This window comes from Blastocystis hominis (assembly GCF_000151665.1).
Source record: "Blastocystis hominis, Singapore isolate B (sub-type 7) whole genome shotgun sequence assembly, scaffold_1".
Lineage (NCBI taxonomy): Eukaryota > Bigyra > Opalinata > Blastocystidae > Blastocystis > Blastocystis hominis.
The window spans coordinates 1142561-1168194 of NW_013171816.1; the positions used below are offsets into that span (position 1 = coordinate 1142561).

The window sequence follows — 25634 nt, forward strand, 5'->3', positions numbered from 1 at the left end:
GGGAGCTTGTGCTTCGACGACGTCGAACTCCTCCTTCACTTCCGCCTACACCGGAACTCGTTCGACTCAAGAAATACGAGAAAAGCATCCAAAAAGCCTTGCTTGGAGGGCACATGATCCTTCATGCGCGTGAGGAAGGAAGTGTGCTCTCTCTGTCGACGATAAGCCGGCTGCTTTTCGGGGTGCTAGCATGGAAAGCACAAAATAACAGTACCTTCAACGCCTCCATCATCTCATCCTTGAAGTCCCAGAGAAACGACGTATGATGCAACATTCGGTCGCTCGAAAAGCTCTGCGCGTTTCCAGCGAACTTCTGCTCTCCAAACACATAATCGTTCTCTCGCAGCGCAAACGAAGAGACGTTGATCCGGTTGAATACGTTGCTGTAGAAGGAACCGCTCCAGTCCATCAGCGGCTTGGGGAACACAAGAGAGGGAAAGTCCTTCTACGATATTATAACTCATAGAAATGAGAGGAAAACCTTATTTAGAATGAACGTGAGACAGAACGTGGAATTATCGACTACCACAGTGCCACCTCCCGAAAATCGCTTAATTACAGGAAGCTTAAGTTCCTTCGCTTTTTCCACGTTTATTAGTTTCTCAACCTTTCCAGAAAGACCCATGACGATCGAAGGATTCAAATGCTCGTTGATTAAACACCTACACCTCGCGGAATTGCAAACAAATGATACCAATTTCGATTTTGTGTTCTGAGCAATGCTTCCTCAATCATTAACTCGCGATAGATTGTGGTACTACCATTTACTCCAGTTTTGATCCTTTCACTTTAGAAGACGTAACAATCGGATCTGCGGCTTCATCTCTCCCCTCCTCCCTGAGGAATCGAATGCAACAAGGGAATTCGTAAGTTCATCAAACAAACAATTTCCAACCTCTACAAAGAATTATAAACCTCCATAATCGAATTTGGCGAAATCAGTCTCCACTGCCTCCTACACCTCACCCATCTCGCCCACATCGCACTTCAGCAAATCAATGCTCCGCACCACGTTCGCAATGCGTCCTCGCGCCTCCTCGTCGACCTCTCGCATCTCCAGCTCCTTCTTCTCCTTCTCAATCTCCGCCGTGGACGTGCTATTGATGCTATTATCATCGAATTCGCCTAGAACATCGCCGGTTCGATCGAATTCTACGCAGCTTATCGGTCACCCAGATGTATCCGTTGTTCCCGATGATGCAGCCCACGCCGCACGGCAGATTCACGAAGTGTTGGTTCAGCCGCTTGATCAAAACGCAGGGAACCGACACCAGAACGCCGCTGGAGAGCTGCGAGTGAGCGAGGAGGGAGGAGACAAACCTTGCCGTATTTGGGAGAACGGGTGTGCAGATAACTCTCGCCTTGACGGTTGATTTGCTGCACTTCCGCCTGGATGGAATGGGGGACAAAAAAGGTACGCTGATGATGTCGTTAGGTACGAAAATAGAACGCATCTGAAGCACATCGGCGTCGTTTCGGCGACGATGCTCACCTCCAGGGAGAAGAATGGAATTGATGCTGAGAACGGAGTTTTGATACGAGGCGATATCCATGTCCCATGAAGATCCAACGATCTAAATTTCGAGACACAAAACCGCTTCTACACCAAGTACTCTTGCTACGACAACATCTCCGATTTTAGGTATATATCTTGATTTTAGACTTCGTACTGATATCAATTTATTCACTCGTTCGACAACTCCGCAAACACTCGCAATCATTTTTCCATCCTTCACATAAACGCCATGGCCCCTTAAAAAATGAGTCTCCATTGCGTGCTGTGCCTACTTTAAAAATCCCTGCTCCGTTGTGATGACTTCTCCGGGAACAACAATAATGGTCGACTGGTCCACCTTTTCGGAGTCAAAATATTCCTTCTCCTTAATTTCTGAGAGAGAAACCTCCATTAGTGAGAATTCCAAACCAAAATTGAGAAATGCCTTTCCAACAAACATCCATGTGAAAAAATAGAAAAATGAAAACAACCCACTTCGCCTCCGCGTTTTTCTTTCTCCTTTTTCACACTTGCTGGTACACAATCTCCATGAGCCTCTTGATCTTCCTCCCAATGCGGCTCTGACTCTCTCTAAACTCCCTCCACACCTCCACGATCTCCTTTTTCACATCAATGCCATCTCCCTCCACATCGCCCGTTGCCCCCAAATCGAGCGCCGCTTCGTCAAATTCCGGCATCCACGGAACGTCCAGCAGCTCGCTGTCAAAATTCACCGGTCCCTCCGACATCGATTCCGGGATGAGCAAAACGGCCAGCGGATCGCCGGCTGTGAAAAGTGCCTCTCTGCCTTCAGGAATGGGCTGCACGGCCTCCTGGTTGTGCAGCGCCTCCTGCGTGATGGATCGGTCGCTCTGCGAGTTGGAACGCGCGAGTTTGATGGATTTGCTGCCGTTGTCGCGAAGCTTTGGCGCGAAATGAAGAGAGGAAGACGTCTCGCGCTTCTGGGGATGGAGGGGAGACAGGGTGGAGGAAGTGGGGGCGATGAAGCTGTTGGTGTCGAGAATCTAATCGAAAGGGGACAAAAAGGGAAACAGTGCTCTTCCAAATGCAGATAGATGGGAAAACCTCGGCAAGTAGAGGGAACAGCTCCCATTGCGACTTTACTCCCTTTTTGTGGCAGTATAATACTTCTAGAAATAGAGTGATCCAAAATATATAACCTTCTTCAAACTGTTTTTCAACCTGAGCCCATTTGGTTCGGCACGCCTTGGCAGAACGTTCTTTACCTGTAAGCTTCGTCATTTCGGCTCCTACGAGGCTCCACATCTTCTGTTGGTGAAATAATCGCAAGATTGTCTAACTGCTTTTCTTTGGTTCTCTTTTTTGTCTTCGTGTCTATTAGACGACGAATTATTCCCCAAAATCAAATCATGCCGTCTAATACAATTAATGAGCTGCAGCTGCTCGCTAATGGGCCACATATGCTGAATGCGCTTATGTTTCCCTTCCTGATTGCTATCCTCTGAGTTAATCATTTGACTGAGAGAATAAATATGGGCCAATATTTGAACCCTCACAATCTAGCCTACATGTTCTTTGAAAGGATCTCTTCTCGTTTCTGCATTTTAATAGCTTCTCATGATATGATCGATATTCACTGACTCTCCAAATAATCATCTACTTGAAAAGAATGGGCGAAGCACCTTCACTGATGGTCTCCAAACCATTCTACGTGCTCTCTTCGGGCATAAACACAAATAAGGCTCCCGCCATTCTATATCCGGCGAAGAATATCCCTAGATTATGGAATAGGGTCTGAAAACACAATATGGCCAAAGGTTTGAATTTTTGGATTTCTTCGCCCCTATGTCAAGTTGGAGGGAAAAGTGCGTCACACCATTAATTTGAAATGTTTTATTCTGTGTATGTTTTAACAAAGAAAGTAGGTGCGAAAAGGTTTGGTAAACGAATAGGGCTTCCTCGCCCCTATCTGGTAGAAAGGTATTTTACAAACACGTGAATCCTAGGACCGAAGGAACCACTAAAAACCGATTGACTAAAAAGCAGGTGATTAATTCTAACATTCGAGATATGTGGTTTTCGCTTTTCTAGCTATTTTACTCTAGTCTTAATGTGATAGAACCGAAGTGTGGGCCTCTAGCTCTTCGTCTATCAGCTGTTTTGATGCTAGGTATCACTCGGATCCATAATGTTCCTTCCCAAGCCTTCCTTATGACTCTAGAGACAATGCCGATACCTCCTTTCGGATACAAACGACCTTTTTGGACGGGTTCGATTTCAATCACAGCCGCAGGCTGCTAACCTCCCTGAGGAAACGTCCCTGCTTCGGTAGACCCTCGCTCTACCCACGAGTCGTAGTCAGGAGCGCATCGACCTGCCCGTTGACGCTTCCGCTCTCCAGCAGTCCATTCTGGATTTAAATCTGACATCGACGCAGGTAGCCATCTCCCCAAGCTTTCTAGAGTCTAGCTTGGCCTCGAGCCGATCCTGGACCGTCTCGGCTTGGAAGCTTCCCAGCTGCTGCTGGACAACGAACCCTTGGGTGCGCTGGACCGTCTGAATGGTCCCAGCAGCCTGACCAGTTTGCACAGTTTGCATAGTTTGCATAGTTTGCATAGTTTGCACAGTTTGCACAGTGGGTCGTGTGTGTCGAGTCTGATCGTAGACACGCTCGCGGATCTGACCGACCTGACCGACCTGCGTGCGCTGGAGGGCGCCGAGGGCGCCGAGGGTGCAGAAGGCGCGGAGGGCGCGGAAGGCTTGGAAGGCCTGCTGGCCGGGATGGCCACTCCGCTCTCCGACATCCCCGTATCCTCCCTTATCTCCCTCCCCTCACCCGCAGCCTGGCGCCGACCCCTCTCTGCACCGCCTGGACGGCCCCGCGCCGTCGCCCCGCTCGCCCCGCCCCCTCCTCGACATCGACTTTGGCTCCGACGGACCCGACGGTCTCAACGGTCCCAACGGACCCGACGGCGTGCTGTTACTCGGGTACTCCCCCGTGCGGGGCTCGCGAGGGCCGCGGTCCTCGCCGTCGAAGCGCTGGGCGTCGCTGCGGCCCGACGTCCGCATCGAGCTCCACCCCCTCACCCTCAAACGCGCGCGCCTCGACCCCGCCCTCGCCGTCGCCGCCAGACCGCCTCTCCCCGTCCTCGCCCTCGCCGAACCTCCAGTTTCCACGTTTTGGGCGTTTCAGAGATAGCGGTACGGCGAAGCCATTCTGCAGTTCCTCGGAGAAGAGAGCCGCGTTTCTCGCTCGCTGCAGGGACGATCCTTCGAGCTGCCTCGCGCAATCGCTGCGTCGCCGCGGCGGCGATCTGCAAGCGGCGGCGATCCACGAAGCTCCCACGGTATGTCAATCGAAAACTCCTCGTGGCCGGAGGCCGCTCTTCCGGCGTATAGAACGCTTCTCTCTTTTCATTCTAGTGAGTTGGACGGTGATAGCATGCCAATTATGGAATCTACGATGGCAGTGGGAATCGACTCTCCAGGTGCGGATCTGCGAAGTAGAGTGCGAAGCACGCCTATACCAAATAGAGATTTCATTGTCTGCAGGGTCGTCGGCATCTAGTACTCCCTCGCAGCAAAACACGCTGCGACTTCTTAAGTGTGTTGTGCGGACGAGCTACTACCTAGTTTGCTGGATGACGCGGGGTTGAAAGAACATCCCGTCGACTTCGCGAAGTTCGCGGCGAAGCGAACGCGCGGCTTCGTGGTCAAATCGTTTTATCACTTGCTGGGTAGCGAAGACTGGTCTCATGCACTCTAGTATTGGCCACGGATCGGATGGTCGTCGTGACGCAGGTAGAGAGCTATGGAGACATCGAAATCACTGACAATATGAACGAAGAATTGTGAAGAAAATTGTGAGAACTTACATCAGTTTGTTTTAATAATTGTTAATGAATCCTACGGAAGATAGAGATAGCTATAGTTATCTCGGCATCCAGGCACGACCTCCCAGAAGAAAGGGAAGGGATCGACGAAGGCTGGGAAAGGATATTGCAAATCAGAACGAAGAAGTAGATTCAGAAGTACAAACGCAACAAGAAGAAATGCCAGTCGTCACCGATCCCTTAAGTCCTTATGTAGAAGAGTTATTTGTGGATTGTGGGTATAAACTGTAGGTTTGCTCATTGTGTCATTCCTGCAGGAGTGATGTTTTCTAGAAATCGCCCTGTCCAATATGAGTATCTGGATAACACTGCAGATATTCAAGTTCATGCGTGTACTTTGTGCTGAAGAGTCGTGAAGTCTAGGGGGGAACACTTTTGAAGTCGCGGTAGAACAATGCGTCTTAGGAATGTATGGGTAGGTGTTCCAGCTCTTTCCTCTTCTGTCTAGCTATATTTCGGATTCTAGTCATGTTGACTTTGATGGGGATGTGACCCCCATTGTAATCAAAGCCAAGGGTTTTTCTGCACTATGGATGCCTCATCTATAGGTCACGATTGCTTGTCTCTCTTGTATGATGTCCTGAATGAATTCCTTTGTTGCAACAGCACGATGGATCTTTTGTTCTGTGACGTGCGCTGCATCACTCCAGTAGCTAAGGACTACTCATCTGTGCGTCTTCTTGGGATTGGAGAAAAATATAGCAAGGAGAAGCACAAGCAAGGAACCGAGGTCAAAGCGATCACATACAGCAACATGCAGGTTCTCCACAAAGAGGATGGAGTCCATATATACGTTATCCTCGACATTTCGAGAGTTTGTTACAAACATGCGAATCCAACATCTTTCTTCCAATATTCTTTCTCCTATCCTTCAGAGACGGCTTCTCAGCTCCTTTCGCTCCAAATAACTTCGATTTATCCTCCTGACCTCCCATTCGATTTCCCTCCAAACTCTTTATGCTTCCTGTACTTTCATTTCCACTGATCGATGCAGAGTCGCTCATAATTGAGATTGTAGAAGGACTTTGACGAAGTGGCGGAGCTGCTGGCGGAGGTGGCGGTAATGGCGTATGCTTTCCTGTTTTTGGAGGAAGGGACGGCGGGAGAGAAGGAGGAGCAGGAGGACGCAGCGGCGACTTCAACGGGATGGGCGGAGGAGTGCTTTTGTGGTGATTGGATGGAGGCGGGGAAACGGGAATGCTGGGCGGTGGGCTTTTCCGAAGCGAAGCGTTGGACGGTTTGATGTCGGTCTGCGGCGCAGTGGGGGGCGTGGAGTGGGTCGGAGGGGCCGAAGAAGGAATTGGCGGGGGCGAAGAAGGCGGCGGGGGCGGGGGAAGGGCCGAGGTCGGGAGAGGAGGCGGGCCGCGCTGGACGGAAGGGGGAGCGGAGGAGAAAACGGAGGGCTGGGAGGGGGGCGCGGGGACCGAAGATTTGGGAAGCGGAGGAGGAATCGCCGATTTGCGCTTGAAACTTTTCGAGAGGGAGGTTGAGGACGCTTCCGCCGCGCCGGACGAGGAGGGCGATGGGGACTCGGTGACCTGTGTCTTCACACGGCCTCCAGACGCTTTGATTTCATTGAGTAAAGCGTTGAATCCAGCGGGACGATTGGGAGGAACCGAAGACGAAGGCGTAGAAGGAGGAATCGATTTACGTTTGTCCTTCTCTCCATTGTCATCATTCTTTACACCTTCGATCTTTTCTTCTGTCACACGGCCTCCAGACGCTTTAATTTCGCTTAACAAAGCACCAAGACCAGCGGGACGATTCGGAGGAACCGACGAGGACGAGGAAGGAGGAACCGATTTACGCTTGTCTTTCTCTCCATTGTACTCATCTTCCTGCTTCACACCCTCGATGCTTTCTCCCGTTACACGGCCTCCAGACGCTTTGATTTCGCTTAGTAAAGCACCGAGACCGGTAGGACGATTAGGAGGAACCGACGAAGCAGAAGGCGTAGAAGGAGGAACCGATTTGCGCTTATCTTTCTCTCCACTGTCATCATTCTTTACACCTTCAATCTTTTCTTCTGTTACACGGCCTCCAGACGCTTTAATTTCGCTTAATAAAGCACCAAAACCGGTAGGACGATTGGGAGGAACCGACGAAGCAGAGGCAGAAGACGAGGAAGGCGTAGAAGGAATCGGAATGGCCGATTTGGGAATGGGCGGAGGACCGACCGGCTTTCGAACTTCCCTTGTCTCCCTTGACTCCCTTGACTCCCTTGACTCCTCCTCGTTGCTCGGAGCTTCCACACTCGATCCTTTCACACGGCCTCCCGACGCTTTGATTTCGCTCAGCAAAGCGTTGAATCCAGCGGGACGATTCGGAGGAACCGACGAAGACGAAGACGACGAAGAAGAAGGAATCGCAGACACAGGGACGGGAGGCGGAATGGACGTGCCTCGCACCGATTCCTTCACAGACGACGACGGAAGCGGCGGAGGCTGCTTTGAAACCACCGGGGAAGGGAGGATCGGTGCCATGGAAGACACCACGCGACTCGATTCCATAGACGTGTTGCTGCACTCGCCTGCAGAAGGAAGAACGCGGTAGACATTGTTTGACAAGAAGCTACGCTCATCCTCAGAACGGACAGTGATCTTCATTGATAAATTCACCAAATTCCTACACGAGCAGAAGATCGCAGGATTTCTTCATCTGTTTCTTGAAATAAAGAGGAGTAATCACGCATTTCCTTAGGAAGGAACATTTCGTTATAATAATCAGCCAAGCGCTTATTTGGATCGCTCTCTACAATCTATACCTGCAATGAACACTACTTTGAGTTTCCACGCGATGAACAACCACTTGCTTCTGTTCCAAGTCGCGAATCTGATTGTTTACAACGTCAATTCCACTGCTGCAGTGAGAAATCTCGTCACTCAAAGAAGATAACTGCGCTGTAATACCCTATATCGCGAAACATAGCAGATACTCACATCAGCCGCCGCAAAAAAAGTACTTGAGAAAGAACGCAAGTAATCGATAATATCATCTTCCGTATGAATAACAGATATTGCTCGATCTTCTTTCTTGAGCCAATCAAATGACTGATCTAAGATATGGTAAGAATGGGTCACATTTCACAAGCACATACATTGCATTAATCTTATTAATAGGGCACAGATATATTATACAAAAACTATTCAGTAGTGAATGCGGAGTGTTTCTATATAATAAAAATTGGCCTATTAGAGTATCGCGGGAATTACTAGAATATGGCGGAGTTTCGTTTTTTTGGCTACTGGTGGCGAGTTAATTCAGAATTTGTCAAGCTTACAAGTTGAAATGGTAGAAATGCTCTCTTTGGTTTTCCTAACTCTTATAGCCTTCCCAGAAGTCGTTTAGAACGAAGAAGATTCTCGCTAAGAAGATGAGACAGAACCGCCCCCTCCCTCAGTGGTTCCGTCTGCGTACTGATACCAAGATTAGGTACAGTCACTCCTTTGGCATTATCTGCTAGATACAACGCTAAGCGTCGACATTGGAAGCGCACGAAGCTCGGTATCTAATCTATTTCAGCTTGAAGCAGACGACTGCATGTTTATTTTAAAAAAGACAAAACTCAAGACGAATGTTTTTCAATATCTCTGTATAGTCCTTGTGCTCTTCTAGCCACTGGGAGAAGACTGGGTTGTTCTCGTCTGGAAGGTGCTCCTCAAAATACTCTGCTAAAATCAGCAGCACACAGTAGCGATGTAAGAAATGAGTTGCTCTGTGCAGCGACTCCTCCTTCTTCTTCCTCGAAATCTCCTCCTTTTGGGCAAAGCTCTACAATCGCACCTTTTCACCACACTCTACATGATATTGATAAATCACCTCTCGAATGTTCTGCATATCGCTGGACAGGTCAATAATATAGTCGAGCTTCTGCTTCGCACGAGCCCCATTCTCACTAATCGACACGATCTTCATCACAGAGGGATAGAAGCCTCGTAGCAATCGATCCTGAGCTGTTTCCGATGCCACCAGCGATTTGCTCTTCTCCATTTCGTTCTCCGATTTGGCGATTCGCGACATCAATCGATGCCATTCGCCTCGTTTGAACGACAGAGCCATCGAGCAGATCACCATTCCGGTGGTGGTTCGTCCTCTGCCGATTTGACAGTTGAAAACGAACTGATCGTGGTAATTCCGGAACGAAATCTTGAGCAGCTCGTCGATCGAAGAAGCCAAGGGAGCTTGCTCGTCGGAAATTGGCACGCGGAAGAGAGAAATGTGGACTTGAGGATAGGACCGATTCACCATCTTGTAGACCTCTTCGAGCTTAAAATTGAGTCATAACGATCCATTGATACGGTGGTTACCGAGCTTTCTGTGACCGGAATGAGATGCATCACGCTCTGGTTCTTGTCGGTTTCGTGGTTCACCATAATCATGGATCGATTCACAGCGGCTTCCTGCAGAATATCCTGTTTGAACTTCTTCTCGATTTCGATTACGCGCTCTCTAGCCAATGAGTCCCTTCCAACCAGCCCAACGAATCGATTCCCGTATAGATCAGATTGTTAATCATATCCGAAATGTTTCGAAGAGAATACGGCTTGCCATTGATGAAAATAATCGGTTCTTCTCGCAAATTCACCCACGTCTATCTCACATTCCCCTTCTCTTCCCTACGATATTATTGCTTCCATACGTCTTCTGGATGTAATCCACGGTGTTCGCCACGCCGTTTATCATCGGAATCCCAACGCCAAACACCCGATCAATGAACCGACTCACTCGGAAGTTCGGAGCTCCGTCCAGCTGCGGAACCAGCAGCGTGTTGCGCGATCCAGGGAAGTAATCGTCTTTAATAATGCTGTTGATGTTCAGAACAAGACCGTTGATGTGGTGGTACATCAACACTGCATCGCTCTCTCGACGTTTTCGATTCAATGAAAGCTCGCCGTCAGGAAGAGGAGACGAAGAAGACGCCGAGTCTTCTGGAGGGATGGGAGTTTCAACGACCATGTGGGAAGATAGCATGTCCATGTTATCTTTTGTTACATAGACACGCGTTTTGGGGTTGTTCAGCGATTCGAGAATCAGCTCGATTTCGTGTCGATCGTGCATCCAATCAGCAAATTTGATGGGCGTTTTCGACGAAGAAAGCGTCTTCGGATTATCAATTTAACAAAAAGAGGAGGAATACAGTCATATAATCGTCGATAATCATCAAATACACGAGTTTCTGAAGCCCCTGCAGATAGCGAAGCTGGCCTAACGAGCTTTGATTCTCGCGATCGTGTGTTGCATCTGCTTCAAATAGCCGCGTAATATAATCATAGAGAGTTATCGGAAACGAATCCTCGGCTCCTGAAACGTCTCCCACGATTTCCGAAGTGATCGGAACGACGCTGGGCAGAAGGGACATTCGAATGATTTTAAACACACGGTAGAGATGCGAATAACCCTGCGAGAGAAGTCTGCAAAGATCGGTAATGATGTTCAAACACATGAAGTAAGTAATCGAAAAGGGAGAGGATTCTTCGGACTCCTCTTCGTCTATAATCAAATTATTTTATTATTTTAAAAGCTACCAAATAAAGCCGAGCTGTCCAGAGCGAAATCGCTTTCAGCGCGAATGTGAGTGAGGAACAGCATGAAGAGAGGGAGATGGAAGAGTAAACCGCCGAGATTATGCGCGAGAAGCAAGATCGTGCAGGAAGGATCGGTTTTATCAGGGAACGATTGGATGATTTGGAGTAGACTAGAGTTCAAAACACGCGATAAACGAAACGAATCGATGGAAGAGTAAGGAGGAATGGAGAAGTGATTGCTGCTGACTCGATGATAATCCATTTGCAGCGATTGCATCGAGAGAGACGGCAAGTTTTCAAGGAGATGCGATTGGATAATCTTTGTGATTCCTTCTCTGCGTTTCACAAAAATCGGTTGCGTTTTCCTACTGCGATGTTGCGATCGTTTGCTTATGCAGCACCTTCTTCGACGAATCGATCGTCTGGCTCTGCGGATTGAATCCGAACAGCGCGATGCATTCGCCATCAAATTCGTCCAATTCGCGAACCATCGACACTTCGATTTGATTCAATACGTCGTTTCTCCCCTCCATATTCGCATACGAAGGAGATGTCCTTTCTCTGAATCAACCAAAACGGCAATACATGAGAGGAGAGGCTCGGTCACGCAGACAGTACAGCGCACCGTCGATCACACTAGGCTTGGAGAGAGAGAAAGAAAGAAATACACGCAGGGACTGCGATGAATGTTGATGATATGGAACATTTTGGGAGCCTTGGAAGGAAGTGATTTCCAGGAAGACACGATGTAATCGATTGGCTAGAATGAAGGAGAATTCGAAGAATCGAACGAGGGTGGGCGTGAAGATGGAGCCAAAGAGAGGAGAGGAGAATTTGGGAGCGAATAAAAGCTGGTCTGCGATAATCACGTTGTCTTGGTCGGTGATTTGTTGAAGCAGAAGCATCGTATGGATGTTCAGATATCTATACGATCATCGAACTAGCAGCAAAACCAATACCCAGAAGTGCCCAAGGAAAGATCGGTTGTCAGCGAGGAACTGCGATCCCCGTTGATACTGAGGTAATTATCGATGTGTTGCAGATTGATGGACTCGTACAAGTTGCGCACTTCTCTCTTCTGCACCAGCCATTGAACGAACGTGCTTTTCTTCTCGTCATTCTGCGTTTCGTGGAGATAAATCCCGACAGCAATGAGAAGGAAATACTTGCGCAGCAGCTTGATTGCGATCTCCTGCCACGCAGCTTTATTCACGTTGTTCGTCGAAAACATGATATTGTTTCGCGCCGCCACGATGTCTGAAAGGAGATTGTAATAGGAAGACTGGTCTTGAATCACGCTGTTCACAAGGGCTTTGACACGCCAGCCATATTCGAAGAGATTGATCAGATTCATAATCACTCCATAGTTGCCGTTCAACAGAAGCGAATCCTACACTTAAAAACCTGACCCAATTCAACATAAAACAAAAGGATATTGTCCTTTTCTTCTTTGTGGATCGATTTCTGCTTCTGTCCACTCAACTCTTCCGAGTTTGCATCCATCGACAAATCCACGTCGTTTATATCATCCAAATGATAAATCAACGCATCCTTTCCCATCGGAGACATCAACGGAATGTCCTGCATATTCTCCGTCTCCTCCAATTCGATCGCGTCCTCAAACCCATCCTCCGGAATATTCGTCATCATCGGAGACTCGATTCGAATTCGAGCGTTTTCACGATCTGCAAATGCGTGCAGCAAGTGTTTCCATTTCTAATTGAAAGCCGAGCGGCAAGCCTCACTCGAACCAAAATCGCGACAGACGAGCAATACACCGATTTGTTATGTCCGCTCATATCCGAAAACACGATATGTTTACTGTTACTGTTCTTTACTAAGATCTCCACGATGTCAGACAGCGCTTCCTACAAGGAATCGACAACCGAACATCCTGAGCCTACGATGGTTGGAGGATGGGTTTCCAGGATGGGGATTCGATAGTATGCTAGGTTGTAGCCTCGAATTCCAACCATATAAAACATCTCGCGTGTAGTAAGCAGGGACGAAGTATCCACATGCAGAATCTTTTTGCTTAGCTAAGAATAGTGAAATGAATCGTAATCCAAACGTGTTGTAACGACTCTTCATCGTGAACCAGAATGTTTGAACCCGCGTCCTGATGTGCTTCGCGGGCTACATCCTTCTTTAGACTCTTTTCCATGTTCTCAACACGGTTGCGCGTAATAAAAGACTCGTCCGTGAACAGATTCTTGAATGGTTCATTCTTATGGCGCAAAACAAACGACTGGCCGTTGATATAGCTATCGTTAATGTTTTCCACCGATGATACACTGAGGGCTCTTCGCGGAGATTGATCCAGAGAGTCTCCACTGCATCGTTCCCCAGATAATTGATCATGTTGAGTACACTGTACACACTGGATTCGTCTGGCTGAGAGCAGGCATATACATTCCATGGCTCAAAAGCCACAAAAGAAGAGATTCCTAAAAACTTGTTTGAGTTCTTTTCGTAATATAAAAAATAATAAAGCACTACATTTGTTTCATATCGTGGAGGAATAATATCTGTTTTTAAAACCATTTCCTTGTTTAACACAAGTCCAGACCTGTGCTTTGCTAGAATGGCGCAATATTCATCTATTTTTCTATTCTGTCAGTTTGAACGCACAACAAACCTACTTTGCAGAAGGAGCTTCAGTGAAGTATGATAGTTTTTTGGAATAGCGAGGTCTCAAAGATGTGTCTATCCCTGAGGTACGACTTGCATTAACAGAAAACGAAGATCTTCTTAACATTGTAAATTAATTTGGAAGAATGGAGTAATGTTGTTTGGAACAGAATTGTTTGGATTTATGTAGTACTATACATCTACGAATACCTGAAGATTCTTGCCTACACTTTCTTCTTTTGAGGGTCTTCCCTTTGGTGAGCATTATGTGTTTGGCTATGTACATGGTTTACTATGGAGCATCCAGTGGTCAATTCCATATTGTCGCTCGCCTGATTTGACATATGATCGGAAACTGCCATCCTAAAGTGATATTGCACTCTAAAACGTCCCGCTGAGTCTAAAAATGATTGTTCCACATAGAATAATGTGATTGCTGTCATTTTTGAGGCGTTTCATCCATCCTAAAACACAATATCTCAATTTGCTTGAAAAAAGTAAGGCCTGGTGAAATATCTGTTGCAAGTACGACTAGAATAAGCATGTACCATCGTAGAAGTGAAATGGATTCTTCTTGTAACTCAGTGGCGCCCAAAGAAGATGAGTGTGCAGAACGCAGAGCTGCTGTCAAGAACAAGGTTTGAATTTGAAAGTTCGTTCAGTGTAGATAGAAAAACTAATGTCGATGGATCATTTGGCAACGACTCCATCCCTCGTGACTCGATTGGATTCTGAAGGTTATTTGTCCTTGACTTATCTAATGTCACTCTCTTCAATCTCCAGAACTGGAATATCGCGTAGCGAATTAATCGATATTATTCAAACAATTCCGACACTCTCTTTGTCCCCAACGTTGACGGGTGTTCGGGTTTCTATTCCTGTAGCACGAAAAACTGTCATTTTGCGTGATCTCCCTGCGGATACAACCGAGGATATGATTCGCTCCCTCTTCGAAGGCGTCACAATCGAGTCGATCAAAGAGGAGATCAGCAATTCCTGGTTTGTAACCTTTTCAACAGAAGAAGAAGCTCTCTCTTCTCTCAACTCCCTCCAAACTCGCACCTTAGCAGGAGCTCCGATCAAAGCTCGCATGAAGAGCGAGTACTACATGAAAGTTTTCACACGTCAACTCAGCACGATTATTGGAACTCCAAAAGTCGAGCCGAAACATCGCCGAATGTCTGCTGACGCGACGCCTTTCGACCTCTCCGACAGCAAACTCGAAGAGCTGAAGAAAACGCTGCAAAGCAAACCGCCTTCAGAACTGTCCAACGACATGGACGAGTTCTCTTTAATCACAGAAAGCAACAAATACAAAGGATTTGAGTAGAGAATCGTCCAATTTGTTTGAGCGTAGCATCGATTTGTTCCCCGATTATGGGAAGGAAGGATCCACGCTACCCTTCGTGGCCACGTCGTCTGTTCACATAGGGTATAAAGGAGAGTTTATTCGCTATTCTCCTGAGCAGATATGGGAGATTGTGCGCGTTGGAGCCGAAAAACGCTGTGAAATGTAGAATATGAAAGATCAGTCCATGCCGCCCATTGCGACGCCCGGAGACCACTCTCTTGCCGTTGAACATGGAATATGTTGTGAGTTGTAGATTGAGAAAACGCCCAATACCGAGTTGGTGAAGAAGGGAAGAACAATGTCGATTGACCACGCGATGTACATGGGTCATCCGCGAACGCTTTCTGTAGACAGCGTAGACTACACAAATATGATTGCTGGAGAGATGGAAGAGGAGGTCGCTTCTTATGTCCGGAAGCAAAGGAGGCATAGGAATAGGAGGCGTTTGTTGAATAAGTGATACCGAAAATATTTGTAAATAATAATGTTGTGTGTTTGTTGCACATTTTTGGTTTTCTCTGCAATGTCCTCTAGTGAATTACGGTTTAGACGCACTGTCAAGATTGATGGCAAAGAAGAAACTGTGGATCTCTTGACTCTTGCCTTAAAGAAAGAGGCTGAATATGATAAGGTGTGGATGTTCATTTGTGGACTGTTTATTATGTAGGATTCATTTCCGGACTTTTTAGATATTATCTACTTCATGAAACAGATCTTGGCACTGTACTGAGAAATTCGGCTTTCTTTATTTCTAGTGTGTTTGGAATTGTCTGGGGAATCGTTCCCTTCACGGGAGCGTTCGGATTGGTCACGTTCTTGGTTTTTTTGTGTTCTTAGTCTGTAGAGGTTTGGTGTGGGTAATTGGACTTCCACTTGTATATGCGACTCGTTACATTCGTGTGAATACTGACGATTTCGATGTGATGACAATTCTTCAGGAAGGGGCCATGCAGGGTGTATGCCTTTATTTAGTTGCATGGATTGTTACGTATTCGGCTTTCCATTTCTAAGCTTTGGGTATACCTTTTGTTTGAGCGAACTATCAATGCAGCTTTGAGACTTTGAGAGAACAAACAAGTGATACGCAAATCACTTATCACTATTGTAGTGTTATAGGAATCAATCGTTGATAACCTGCTGCAGTCTATAACAATTCAATGGAAATAGAGGGACACACAAGAGGATCAATGGATTGGAATTGATTCAAAGATAGAAGAAAAGTATATAAGTTGAGAATATGAAAGGATTGAACAAACCATTGAATATCGATCAATTCTAAGCGAAATAAGCAAGGGAAGTTTCCCAACGTAAGTAAAGGTAAATGCATGACATTCATTGTATGTTGAATAGGGGAATAGTCATATTGAGAAAACAGTATGAACGATGGGAAACAAATAAAATGTCCTGTAACCAGGAATAAAATAACAGTTGCCAAAGCAGCATTTGTCACAATAGTCTTATCTAACTCAATACACGCAAATCGATTTAAACAACGAGTTCCATTTACCATCATCTCCGGTCTCTCAAACCATTAATCATCTCAGTTTTGTTCTACAATACTACAACATTTTTGAATTCTTAACATCGATTATACGAAGGAGTGGAACACATTAGCTTAACCAAACTGAGTTGTAATGATGTAAAAGATTCAATCGATGAATGGATAAAAAGCAATGACCAAAGAATGATTGTATGGAGGTTGGTATAAACAAAGAAACAAAGTAAACATTGAATATGTATCGATCATTGAATGGAATGAAGTGTGTAGATCCAGTACTGGAATTACTGCTTGATTTTAACATATTTCGTGAGAATCGAAGAAACATCTATGAATGATATCAAATCAATCAAACAATACTCGAAATTGTTTTCGATTGAGTATACCAGAACGAATCAGATAGATCGACATTTTGAAGATTTGGAATATCTAATAACTATCAATATTCAACATTTAGAAATACTTTTCAATATCACAAATCGAGGCCATTCAAAACTATGGCCTCCATAATTGACAATGGACGTTAGATTTGGAAGATCTACAAAGCAAATCATTTACAATCATCTTATTTATACTTCGCATTATTAAAAAACAGGAATCACTTTCTCTTGTTCCATAAAGTGCATAAGTACCAAGTTGGATGGATTGTAATGATGGAAGATCTACATCAATCATTTCATTCACATTCATTCAATACTTTCCATTATTGTCATAAAGGATTCATAGAATGCATACTTACCTAATGTAATGGATTGTAGATTTGGAAGACCTAATCATTATTCCATATTCAATATCATATCAATACCTCGAATCACAAAGGAACTATTATGGAAATTGCCTGAATGTCTTTCAGTTGAACCAATTTGAATGGATTGTAACTGTGGTAGATTCACCAATTCAAATTCTTTAAAACTACAGAAACTATGTTCACCAATTTGAATGGATTCCAATGATTTACAATTCAATATCTGGAATGATTTCGACTTGTTCCCACTACCACTATCCTGCTTCTGAGTAAATGAATTCTTCCCGATTTTGATCGTTTTCAATCGCTTCAATCCATCAATTTTGAATGTTTTCACTGATCCAAAACAATCATCGCCGATTTCGATGGATCGTAGCCACTCGAATCGATTCAGATCCAATGCACTCAAATCGTTATAGCAATTCGATGAAATCGTCAAATCGGTAACTTCCAAACTAATATAGGTCCATTTTGTAGATCCAGTGACGTTCATTCGAAGAGGAGCAGGTTCTTCGCGTTTTGGAACAGGAGCAGGTCTAGGAATCATAGCTGCTGATAAACCATACCTCAATTTTGGATCGTATTTTCCGCCATTCAGATCCACTCCACTCACTTCCCTTCCATCCTTCCATTCACATTCTCGAGTTGCCATTCCAGTCTTTTCATCAATCAGACATCCTTTCCCTTCACGAATAAATCGTTCATTATCTTCATCATAGCGAAATCCACCTACATAGATCGGAATTCGTTTTGTTGGATCCAAACTATCTGCTCCGTTTCGTTTCAATTCTGTCATCGTATCTCCATTGAAACAGCGAATCACTTCTTTCAATACTCCTTTGCTCCACATCCCTTCTACAACCACATTTCCGCTTTCTTTATCGTATTCGATGCCCCAGCCTTCTTTCTCCCCGTTATCATTGTATTTTCCGTGATACAGCAAATGCCCCGTTTGGACTGACCAGATTTCCATTCGAAGTCCTTTCCTGTGATAAACAAAACGTTTGCTATTCATTTGTTCCAAAATATCTTGGAATCGCTGACTGAAATCGGCTCGACCATTCTTGTATCGAATAAACTCCTCCGATTTTTTCCCATTCTCGTCCTCCTTCCATTCTTGTTTCAGTACGTTATTTTCAAACAGATATACTTCACCAGTTTCTGAGCGCAATAGAAATTCGTTCTTGTGCTTTCCCTGGAACCGCTGAACAGTGTATTCTATTCCATCCTTAACCAGGGTTTCAGGGTCGCCGAGTGTACCGTATCCGTTTAGCAGATACTCGGTGAAGCGAATTTCAGTCAAATAGGCTATTCATTAGCATGGAAGATAACACAATACATTCTTCTACCATTTTATTTGACCAAAATTAAAAAAATTATGAGAAAATCCAAAAGCACACTCAGTTTAATAATCATCAAAGCTCTCTTTTCTTTATGTGAAATATAATACTACGCATTTTAGGTACGAATGCAACTAAAAAGCGTATGTTTCTCAAATACATGGATAAGTAGTTCTATTTGCTGTTCTTTTATCTTCATTTCTCCGAATCAAATTAATCATGTGGTTTTTAAAGTGAATGTTCAAATAATAAACCATTGGTTCATGTAATATGTCAAATCCTATATTCTTACTTGTTATTAGTATTCTTTAGAGAATCTATTCTACTACTACTATTATTATTATTGCTATTAGATCAGCTAGAATCGCTTTGTGGATACGAATTAGTAGGAAGAATCGATTACGCATCAATTATCACAAAACCCATTCAGCTGTGAAAATAACAGGTATCTGATTATCTCCTAAAAGGAAATAATCAAACTGAATTCACTCTCTTTCAGAAATAGCACAAACAACAACAACAATCATTTCTATCTGTCAACAACCCACATACAATATAACAATGAACAATGAACAGCATTAAAAATCCTCATCTATGTTGAATACTATTCAATTCCACATGAATGAACGGCAAATAGAAATCAATGAGTATTGAAAATGCATGGAAAAAAGTTGTAAAAGACTTCCCTACCGAAATAAGCCAAATTCACCCAACAAGCAAATAAGTCTATTAACAAACACCCAAAACAGTATTAATCATATCCAGCAATTCCTGTGCCTCCTTCACATCGCTACACTCTCTACAAAAGCTGTCAATTTCATCATACTGAATCTCGGGAATTACGGCTTTAATCCGAAGATTCATCTTCACATATCTGCAAAACAGCGGCACGAGCTCCTTCTATTCATTATTCGCCTCTACTGCCCCCACTCTTTCCTTCTTCTCCAACTCCAACAGTTTGTTGATTAGAAGCGAAATAAAAATGCTAGCCGGTAATAAATCCACTAGCAGCAGCGTGATGACAACGACAAGCCTGTTCTCCGTGAGTTCCATCGTGCACAGCAATTGAAAATAGCTACAATTCATCGGTTCCTCCGCGTTGTACATCGAGTTGAATCGCTTCGACTTCAAAAACGCTGTCAGAAAAGCCAGACCCAAATCGCGCCATCGCTCGACCAACTCGAGGATATTCGACGGGCCCACAACTGACAGTTCTCCCTCGCAATGGCGTCGAATTACATCGCGAAGCGAAGACTGGTGCGATTGAAACTGTGCGTTACGTCATCCAGATTCGCTCACAAAAGACAGGATGGCGGGAGACAAAGGGCTTTCAAACAGTTGGCGGATGTACAGCACGATCATATCGCTGTCTGACACTTGTTCGATCACCGGATCCAGTAAAAAATTCGTGGGGATTTGTGGAAAAAGAGGAGCGTACTACATCAAACGCTAAATCGAGCATGAAACATCGCAAGGAAGAGGCGTAAAGTGAAACTGGCGGTGTGAACAGGTAGAGAGAGAGGACCCCATACCGTAGAGAGACAGGTCGTTCGCTACGTAACGCTCGTAGAGAGAAGCAGACGATTGTTTCGATAGCGCGAGAGGATAGGGAGCACCGACATACAAATAGAGAGGTACACACTGCTCCTTGTATCGCGAGTAGACTCGATCTCTGCATTGCTGATACAACTTGGAATCGATCTCTTGAGGATCATCCAGAATTGATGAGGGAGGTGAAGATAATCCCTCGAAAGTACCTGTGTTGATAACACTCTTATATATATAATTTGTATGAACATCATACAAAACCTGAGGGTTTAAAAATACCAAAAGAACATACTGTGTCTAGAATTGATAAAATATGCATCCAAAATGGATTAATATCCTCTGAAGAACAATAAAAATCAAAGAGGAGAAGGAGACAGCTCACAAACTCCTACAGTACTCAATGTGTGACACTAAACCATTACCTGAGACTTTGTCAAGCATCCACAATTATTTAAACTCACCAATAACTCGCCAATTTCAATCTTTTGTAAATCACTGTAGTTTTTTCTGAATTTTGATAGGATTACGTTGATTGCATCCGCGTCATTCTGTATTTGATAGAAACACACCAATATTACATCAAGAAGCGAATACAAGAGTTGAAAAGCAGATTCCTCAATCATCTGCTTCGATACACCTAATTATATCCAGGATAATGTTCTAAGCAGAATGGCAAAAAACAATAAGATTTGAATATTCCAAAAGTAGTCACTATTTTTGAGTGAATATTCAAAAAGGAACGGAGCGAGACATTGTCTCATTTTTTGTTGAGAGTCGAGGTAGTTAGGTATGAGAAAGAAGATGGAACGTGCAGCAAGCCAAGCACTGTATTCGAGAGGAAGTGATGGCGTAAAGCTGCGTTATTATCCCATTTTATGTACTTGCAAGGAAGAAAGGTATCTTGCTGCTTGTAATTTCCGGTTTTCTGGAAAAGGAATTATCAACTATTTAAACGAAAACGGGGATGTGCTGTTTACAATGTGCGTCCATTTCTCTCCAGACTCAAATAGTTATTCTGGATTGTTGTATGATCGAACCAGCAATTGGTTTGTTTGCGAAATGGTATTCGTAGGAGATACCGTCATATCAGAGAAGCCCATAACAATCGATGAACTGAGTGATTTCATTGTAGACTATGATGACGGTAGTCGATGGGAGAGTCGAGGTGACTTAATTAGTTTACAGGCACAAGGAGCGTTCTATGATGCTGATAATCGACTGGTCTATATGGGAAGTTCGAAGAATGGCAGACGCTATGGTTTTGGAGAGACAATTTACCCAGATTTTTTAATTCCTACAGTCGAGTCCCGTGGGTTTTGGGTAGATGGAAAACAGTTTGGTCCGTTCGAGATCTTCGATCGTTTCGGACACTTCGTTCACACCGTTGTCTACTTTAATGGAGAGCAAGTGGATCCTGATCGAATTCCGGAGGATCAGCTTACGTTTTATTCCTTTTCGCACTCCTTAATGTTGTCTCACGACACAACAATCCCTGGGTCCAAGATCCACTTCTTCAATCTGGACCGATTGGAGCACTTATCCATCGGATATCACAGCTTTACTCAAATTGAGACATTCCATATTTCTCAGCTTCCCTGTATAAAGCGACTTGTGATCGAGCAGGACTGCTTTCTAGGCTTGGAATCCTTTTCGGAAGAGCAGCTGAGGAGAGTGGATTCGGCTGTTACGCGTGGACACCATCGCCAGTTTATGGTCACGGATTGTCCCAATTTGGAGAGTATTGAAATCGGAAGTCATAGTTTTCTTCTCTTCCAAGAAGTGGTTATTGAAAGTACATAAAAGCATTGCGGAAAGAATATCGCATAGAACTGCCACGCCTTGCTCTGTTAACTTTCGGAGCGAATCTTGAAGAGGGAAGCTTTTCTTTTTCGCTCGTCTCGAAGCTGGAATTGACAGGTAGGACTCGCTAGATTGGCTATGTTGGTTAATCGATCGTAGACCTCCCGAAACTAGAAGAAATCATCTTTGGAAGCTATTCCTTTCTTCACTGTCGCGATCTTTCAATTTCAAGTGATTGTAGAGCGTTCATTCGACGTAGATTGTCCTTGTCTTCATCGAATCGAGTTTGGCGAGGGCAGCTTTGTGAATGAGAAGAACACAAAGGCGCGATTATCTCTCGAAAACCTTCCTCGTTTGGATGAAATCCAATTCCGATACGCGAGTTTCCGTTATTGCCACGAACTTTATCTCGCAAGTATTCCTAGACTCGTTTCGTCTCCTATCAGATTGCCCTTCGCTTCAAGATCCCGCACATGTGCTGGTGGAAGACCAATGTTTCTATTTCCTAACGCGACTCATTCTGTCTCGCATCAATCGCCTGGTCGAAGGCATTTTCTATCAGAAGCGGAATGTGATTCCGCGCATCACACGTCGTTCCTAGTGTGTTTGTTTTCTCAAACATCTCATGCACTAACAGTTAAAAAAACAGAATAGAATAGAAATGACAATGATAACAAAAAAATCGATGATAATAAATTAACCCAAAAGATTCAAAAGTGATCTGCAACAACACTTCTTTAAATCCATTTAAGGCGCATCCCCTTCTCCAAGCACCGCCGCGGGGAATCCAAAATCCACATCATCCATCATCGATGGATAGCACACTTCTTGCGATTTATACACGTCCAACTGGCTAGCAGCCAAGATATCGCTGATATTTCCGATCTCGTCCATCATACTATGCACAGTCTGTCGCTGCAACTCTAAAATCAGATCGTCCACCTTCATCGAATCAGGCAGCATGTACTCCATCGAGTCCACAGACTGCTTTGTCAGCAAGAAAAAATCGTTCATGGAGCTCATCTCGTCCGCTTTCAGCTTTAGATCCTCGTCTAAAGGAGAAAGTTGGTTGATTGAGAGAATCGGATCAATGCCCAGAGCGCTACTCGACTCACAGAAATCGCGCTTCGGAACATCCAGAGAGGGAACAGCCTCGGTGGACTGGAAAGAGGGGGCTGGCTGGACCGTTTGCATTGGTTGAATCGATTCCTGCGCTGGTTGAGAGATTGAAGGCAATGGCGAAAGCTGCGAGATCTGAGTTTCTTGGGGTGTTTGAGATGGAAAGTTATATTGGGTATGACCATAGGAGTGCAGAGGATGAACTAGATCGTCAAAGGTTACTTGGGATAAGTCATTCATCTCCTCACTCCCTTCAGGTCTTTTATCTGTGTGCACCACAGCACTTGGAACACTTTGGCTGGCAATATTTGATTTTACAACATGATTGGCTCGCTGTGTAGAAAAATCATGATAAGAGTGACGCTTTGATCCCTCGGACTTGCTTTTCTTGGACTCGAAGTCTACCGCATAACACATATCGAGTTGATCTTACTCCAATAATAACTATTTCGTCGTAATCGACAAGATTGGCAAGTCTTTGGAATAACAGTCTTCTTATTGATTGTGATGGGTAAAAACTGGTCCATTGGTTTCAAACACTTACATGATGAACACTTTCTTGTCTTTCTCCTGGAATAGATCGCTGGCAAGGAAGAGGGGTCAATAGTTCCCATAGAGTTCATGCTTGGTATATTAAATGATGAGCAAAATATTAAATAAAGGAAAGAATAAAAGCGAATTGCAATCTTGAAACTCCAGATACTTACCAGTAAAGAATCTACATAACCGCGGTAACGCAATATTACTATTCTTTATCCCCTTTCCTCAACTATGGCTAAAAAATTGTTGGAATTGCTATTTACTGCCGAATAAGCGACTCTGACATCGAAGAGCATTCGTATCATACATGTGATTTCTTGGTTTTCTTGAGTGTTTGATTCTTCGCCATTTACTCACTCAATAACAGCCAAAGAACGCATTTCCAGCATCCGTACAATACCCATGATTTTTATGTTCTTTTTTTTAGGTCATATTTCTCCTTTTTTCCTTTACGAAATACTCCCTTTGAGTGCACAAATTGTAAGTTAACAAACAGGACATTCCCCTAACACATATGAAAGCGAATTGCACGGTTCGTATTGATTTGTACATATGATCAACTATATCTTACAATGAACACCCAAACAAACATCCTTTCGTTCTCTATTCATTCTTGAGTTCATTTCCATCATCGTTTCAAAGATATCAGTTTCAGAAGCGCCATCAAGCAAAACGAGAACCAATCCTTCTCTTTCCCTTATGTTCCCTTCCGGTTCTCTGCTCAAAAACGATTTGAAAAAGGAAAAATAGCCGCCTGTCTCCTCCACAGGTCTTTCCTGCGTTGTGTAGATTTCCGTTCTGCACTCAAAAGAATCGTTCTCTGGCACGCTCATCGGCTCGTCTGTGCACTTCAGGACGTTGCTAATCTATTTCGCATCGAAACCGAGCTCATTACAAAATGGCCTAGATTGCTTCGAAAGGGAGAAGAGTGCAAATGTTTTCGGAACGTGGCAGCTTCCAGCAGCGTTTTGAATAGGTTTCCGTCGGATTTACAGACATCATCCATGACCGCCTTCGTCTGCGTAGGATCGTGCATCTGCAACTTCTGAACGTCCTCCTTCGAAAAAATCGACGGAACGGGCGCGAGCTGCGAGTCCTCGCACTCCGAACAGAGAGTCACGAACATCTCCTTCAATCGTGGAAACTGTTTCTCCTCCAGTTTCCCCTATTCGCCTCAAATCCGCGAGCCAAACGAGCTACGTAAGCGACGAGGAGAATCGAGGCATCGACGAGGCTTTGAAGCGAAGGCAACGCGCCGCACAAACTGCATTTTTGCTTGAAATGATCGCGAAGAAAGTGGATAGAGTCCCTCAATTCCGGCAAAACTTCGTCGATGTGATCGTAATAGTCGTGCGAACACGACGCTTCGCACGACGACGCGTCCAGCTCGTCCTATCGATAACCATCAGCTTGCTTCTTCTCACCAAAACCCGATCCAACAACGACAAAAACCCGAAACATTCTCTCCGTTTCTCGCTTTTTCTTAGCCTCTCCATCCGTTTCTCCGCTTCTTTTCTGACTTCACTCATCGACAGCTCGCTCCAGCCGCTCGCAGCGTCCTTCTCTCCCTCCGCGCACATCTTTCTATCAGCCAATCAAATTCACGCACGGATTCCAGGCACCGCACGACCGGAATCAGCAGCGAACCGTCCTGCATTGAATCATACTGCGGCCGACTTCGAATCCACTCCTCCACGATCAGATTCGCGTCCGTTTCGTCGTGCAGGAACGAAGACGTTGACAAGTTTGACAAGTTTGACAAGTTTGACCGGGCGGGAGAGGCTGGCCGCGGGGAAAGGAAGCGAAGACAGCGCAGAAAGGCGTGGAAATCGGCGCAATGGATTCGTTTCATGACGGAAAGAAGATCGACGGAATGGTCTGCGATGAGGAGCGAAAAGCCCATGTTATCCGATGTCGACTACGTAAAAGAGGACCTCCGTTTCTACTTTGTGGAGGCGCTGGACTTCCGTCGCGATTTCTCTCGAGCGGTCGCTGAAAATGAGGGAAACTAGAGGTCCGGACCCGATGTAGAAGATGTAGTTGTGCACGTTGAGGTCCAGCATTGTGAGGAAACGGAGAATCGAGGTCGTCCAATTGGCTAGCGGTGAGGAATCGCGGTTATTTGGACTTTGGATGGAAGAAAAAGAGTTCGAAAGAAGCGTCTAGG

At 44.9% G+C, this 25634-nt stretch overlaps 11 protein-coding genes; 5 read left to right on the forward strand and 6 right to left on the reverse strand.

The window, feature by feature from the left end:
* Positions 1 to 35: 35 nt before the first annotated feature.
* GSBLH_T00001019001 (uncharacterized protein) lies at positions 36 to 625 on the reverse strand (the record flags this gene model as incomplete). Its single annotated transcript, XM_013039336.1, has 3 exons — positions 36 to 185; positions 215 to 445; positions 482 to 625. 3 exons carry the CDS (start codon positions 623 to 625, stop codon positions 36 to 38), a joined length of 525 nt encoding a protein of 174 aa, XP_012894790.1.
* A 487-nt stretch (positions 626 to 1112) lies between these two features.
* On the reverse strand, positions 1113 to 1772 carry GSBLH_T00001020001 (uncharacterized protein; the record flags this gene model as incomplete). Its single annotated transcript, XM_013039337.1, has 4 exons — positions 1113 to 1289; positions 1321 to 1389; positions 1419 to 1574; positions 1605 to 1772. The coding sequence occupies 4 exons, from the start codon at positions 1770 to 1772 to the stop codon at positions 1113 to 1115; spliced, it is 570 nt and encodes a 189-aa protein (XP_012894791.1).
* Positions 1773 to 5632: 3860 nt separating this feature from the next.
* Positions 5633 to 6355, forward strand: GSBLH_T00001021001 (uncharacterized protein; the record flags this gene model as incomplete). Its single annotated transcript, XM_013039338.1, has 4 exons — positions 5633 to 5702; positions 5734 to 5785; positions 5819 to 5886; positions 5919 to 6355. The coding sequence occupies 4 exons, from the start codon at positions 5633 to 5635 to the stop codon at positions 6353 to 6355; spliced, it is 627 nt and encodes a 208-aa protein (XP_012894792.1).
* A 2312-nt stretch (positions 6356 to 8667) lies between these two features.
* GSBLH_T00006989001 (uncharacterized protein) lies at positions 8668 to 8882 on the forward strand (the record flags this gene model as incomplete). The annotated part of the gene is given in 3 exon segments (XM_013039339.1): positions 8668 to 8679; positions 8699 to 8802; positions 8834 to 8882. The coding sequence occupies 3 exon segments, from the start codon at positions 8668 to 8670 to the stop codon at positions 8880 to 8882; spliced, it is 165 nt and encodes a 54-aa protein (XP_012894793.1).
* Positions 8883 to 8919: 37 nt separating this feature from the next.
* GSBLH_T00001023001 (uncharacterized protein) lies at positions 8920 to 9886 on the reverse strand (the record flags this gene model as incomplete). The annotated part of the gene is made up of 4 exons (XM_013039340.1): positions 8920 to 9141; positions 9172 to 9636; positions 9669 to 9819; positions 9852 to 9886. The coding sequence occupies 4 exons, from the start codon at positions 9884 to 9886 to the stop codon at positions 8920 to 8922; spliced, it is 873 nt and encodes a 290-aa protein (XP_012894794.1).
* An 80-nt stretch (positions 9887 to 9966) lies between these two features.
* GSBLH_T00006990001 (uncharacterized protein) lies at positions 9967 to 10531 on the reverse strand (the record flags this gene model as incomplete). Its single annotated transcript, XM_013039341.1, has 2 exons — positions 9967 to 10470; positions 10508 to 10531. 2 exons carry the CDS (start codon positions 10529 to 10531, stop codon positions 9967 to 9969), a joined length of 528 nt encoding a protein of 175 aa, XP_012894795.1.
* Positions 10532 to 11260: 729 nt separating this feature from the next.
* GSBLH_T00006991001 (uncharacterized protein) lies at positions 11261 to 12545 on the reverse strand (the record flags this gene model as incomplete). Its single annotated transcript, XM_013039342.1, is given in 6 exon segments — positions 11261 to 11450; positions 11481 to 11531; positions 11564 to 11655; positions 11687 to 11819; positions 11855 to 12285; positions 12300 to 12545. 6 exon segments carry the CDS (start codon positions 12543 to 12545, stop codon positions 11261 to 11263), a joined length of 1143 nt encoding a protein of 380 aa, XP_012894796.1.
* A 1544-nt stretch (positions 12546 to 14089) lies between these two features.
* GSBLH_T00006180001 (uncharacterized protein) lies at positions 14090 to 15337 on the forward strand (the record flags this gene model as incomplete). The annotated part of the gene is made up of 5 exons (XM_013039343.1): positions 14090 to 14164; positions 14194 to 14852; positions 14884 to 15013; positions 15044 to 15100; positions 15131 to 15337. The coding sequence occupies 5 exons, from the start codon at positions 14090 to 14092 to the stop codon at positions 15335 to 15337; spliced, it is 1128 nt and encodes a 375-aa protein (XP_012894797.1).
* Positions 15338 to 15400: 63 nt separating this feature from the next.
* Positions 15401 to 15900, forward strand: GSBLH_T00001025001 (uncharacterized protein; the record flags this gene model as incomplete). XM_013039344.1 has 4 exons in its annotated part: positions 15401 to 15508; positions 15545 to 15600; positions 15633 to 15689; positions 15722 to 15900. The coding sequence occupies 4 exons, from the start codon at positions 15401 to 15403 to the stop codon at positions 15885 to 15887; spliced, it is 387 nt and encodes a 128-aa protein (XP_012894798.1). The 3' UTR covers positions 15888 to 15900.
* Positions 15901 to 20997: 5097 nt separating this feature from the next.
* Positions 20998 to 21719, forward strand: GSBLH_T00001026001 (uncharacterized protein). XM_013039345.1 has 2 exons: positions 20998 to 21152; positions 21187 to 21719. The coding sequence occupies exons 1-2, from the start codon at positions 21068 to 21070 to the stop codon at positions 21297 to 21299; spliced, it is 198 nt and encodes a 65-aa protein (XP_012894799.1). The 5' UTR covers positions 20998 to 21067; the 3' UTR covers positions 21300 to 21719.
* Positions 21720 to 22433: 714 nt separating this feature from the next.
* On the reverse strand, positions 22434 to 23550 carry GSBLH_T00001027001 (uncharacterized protein; the record flags this gene model as incomplete). XM_013039346.1 has 1 exon in its annotated part: positions 22434 to 23550. The coding sequence occupies one exon, from the start codon at positions 23548 to 23550 to the stop codon at positions 23329 to 23331; it is 222 nt and encodes a 73-aa protein (XP_012894800.1). The 3' UTR covers positions 22434 to 23328.
* Between the last annotated feature and the right edge of the window lie 2084 nt (positions 23551 to 25634).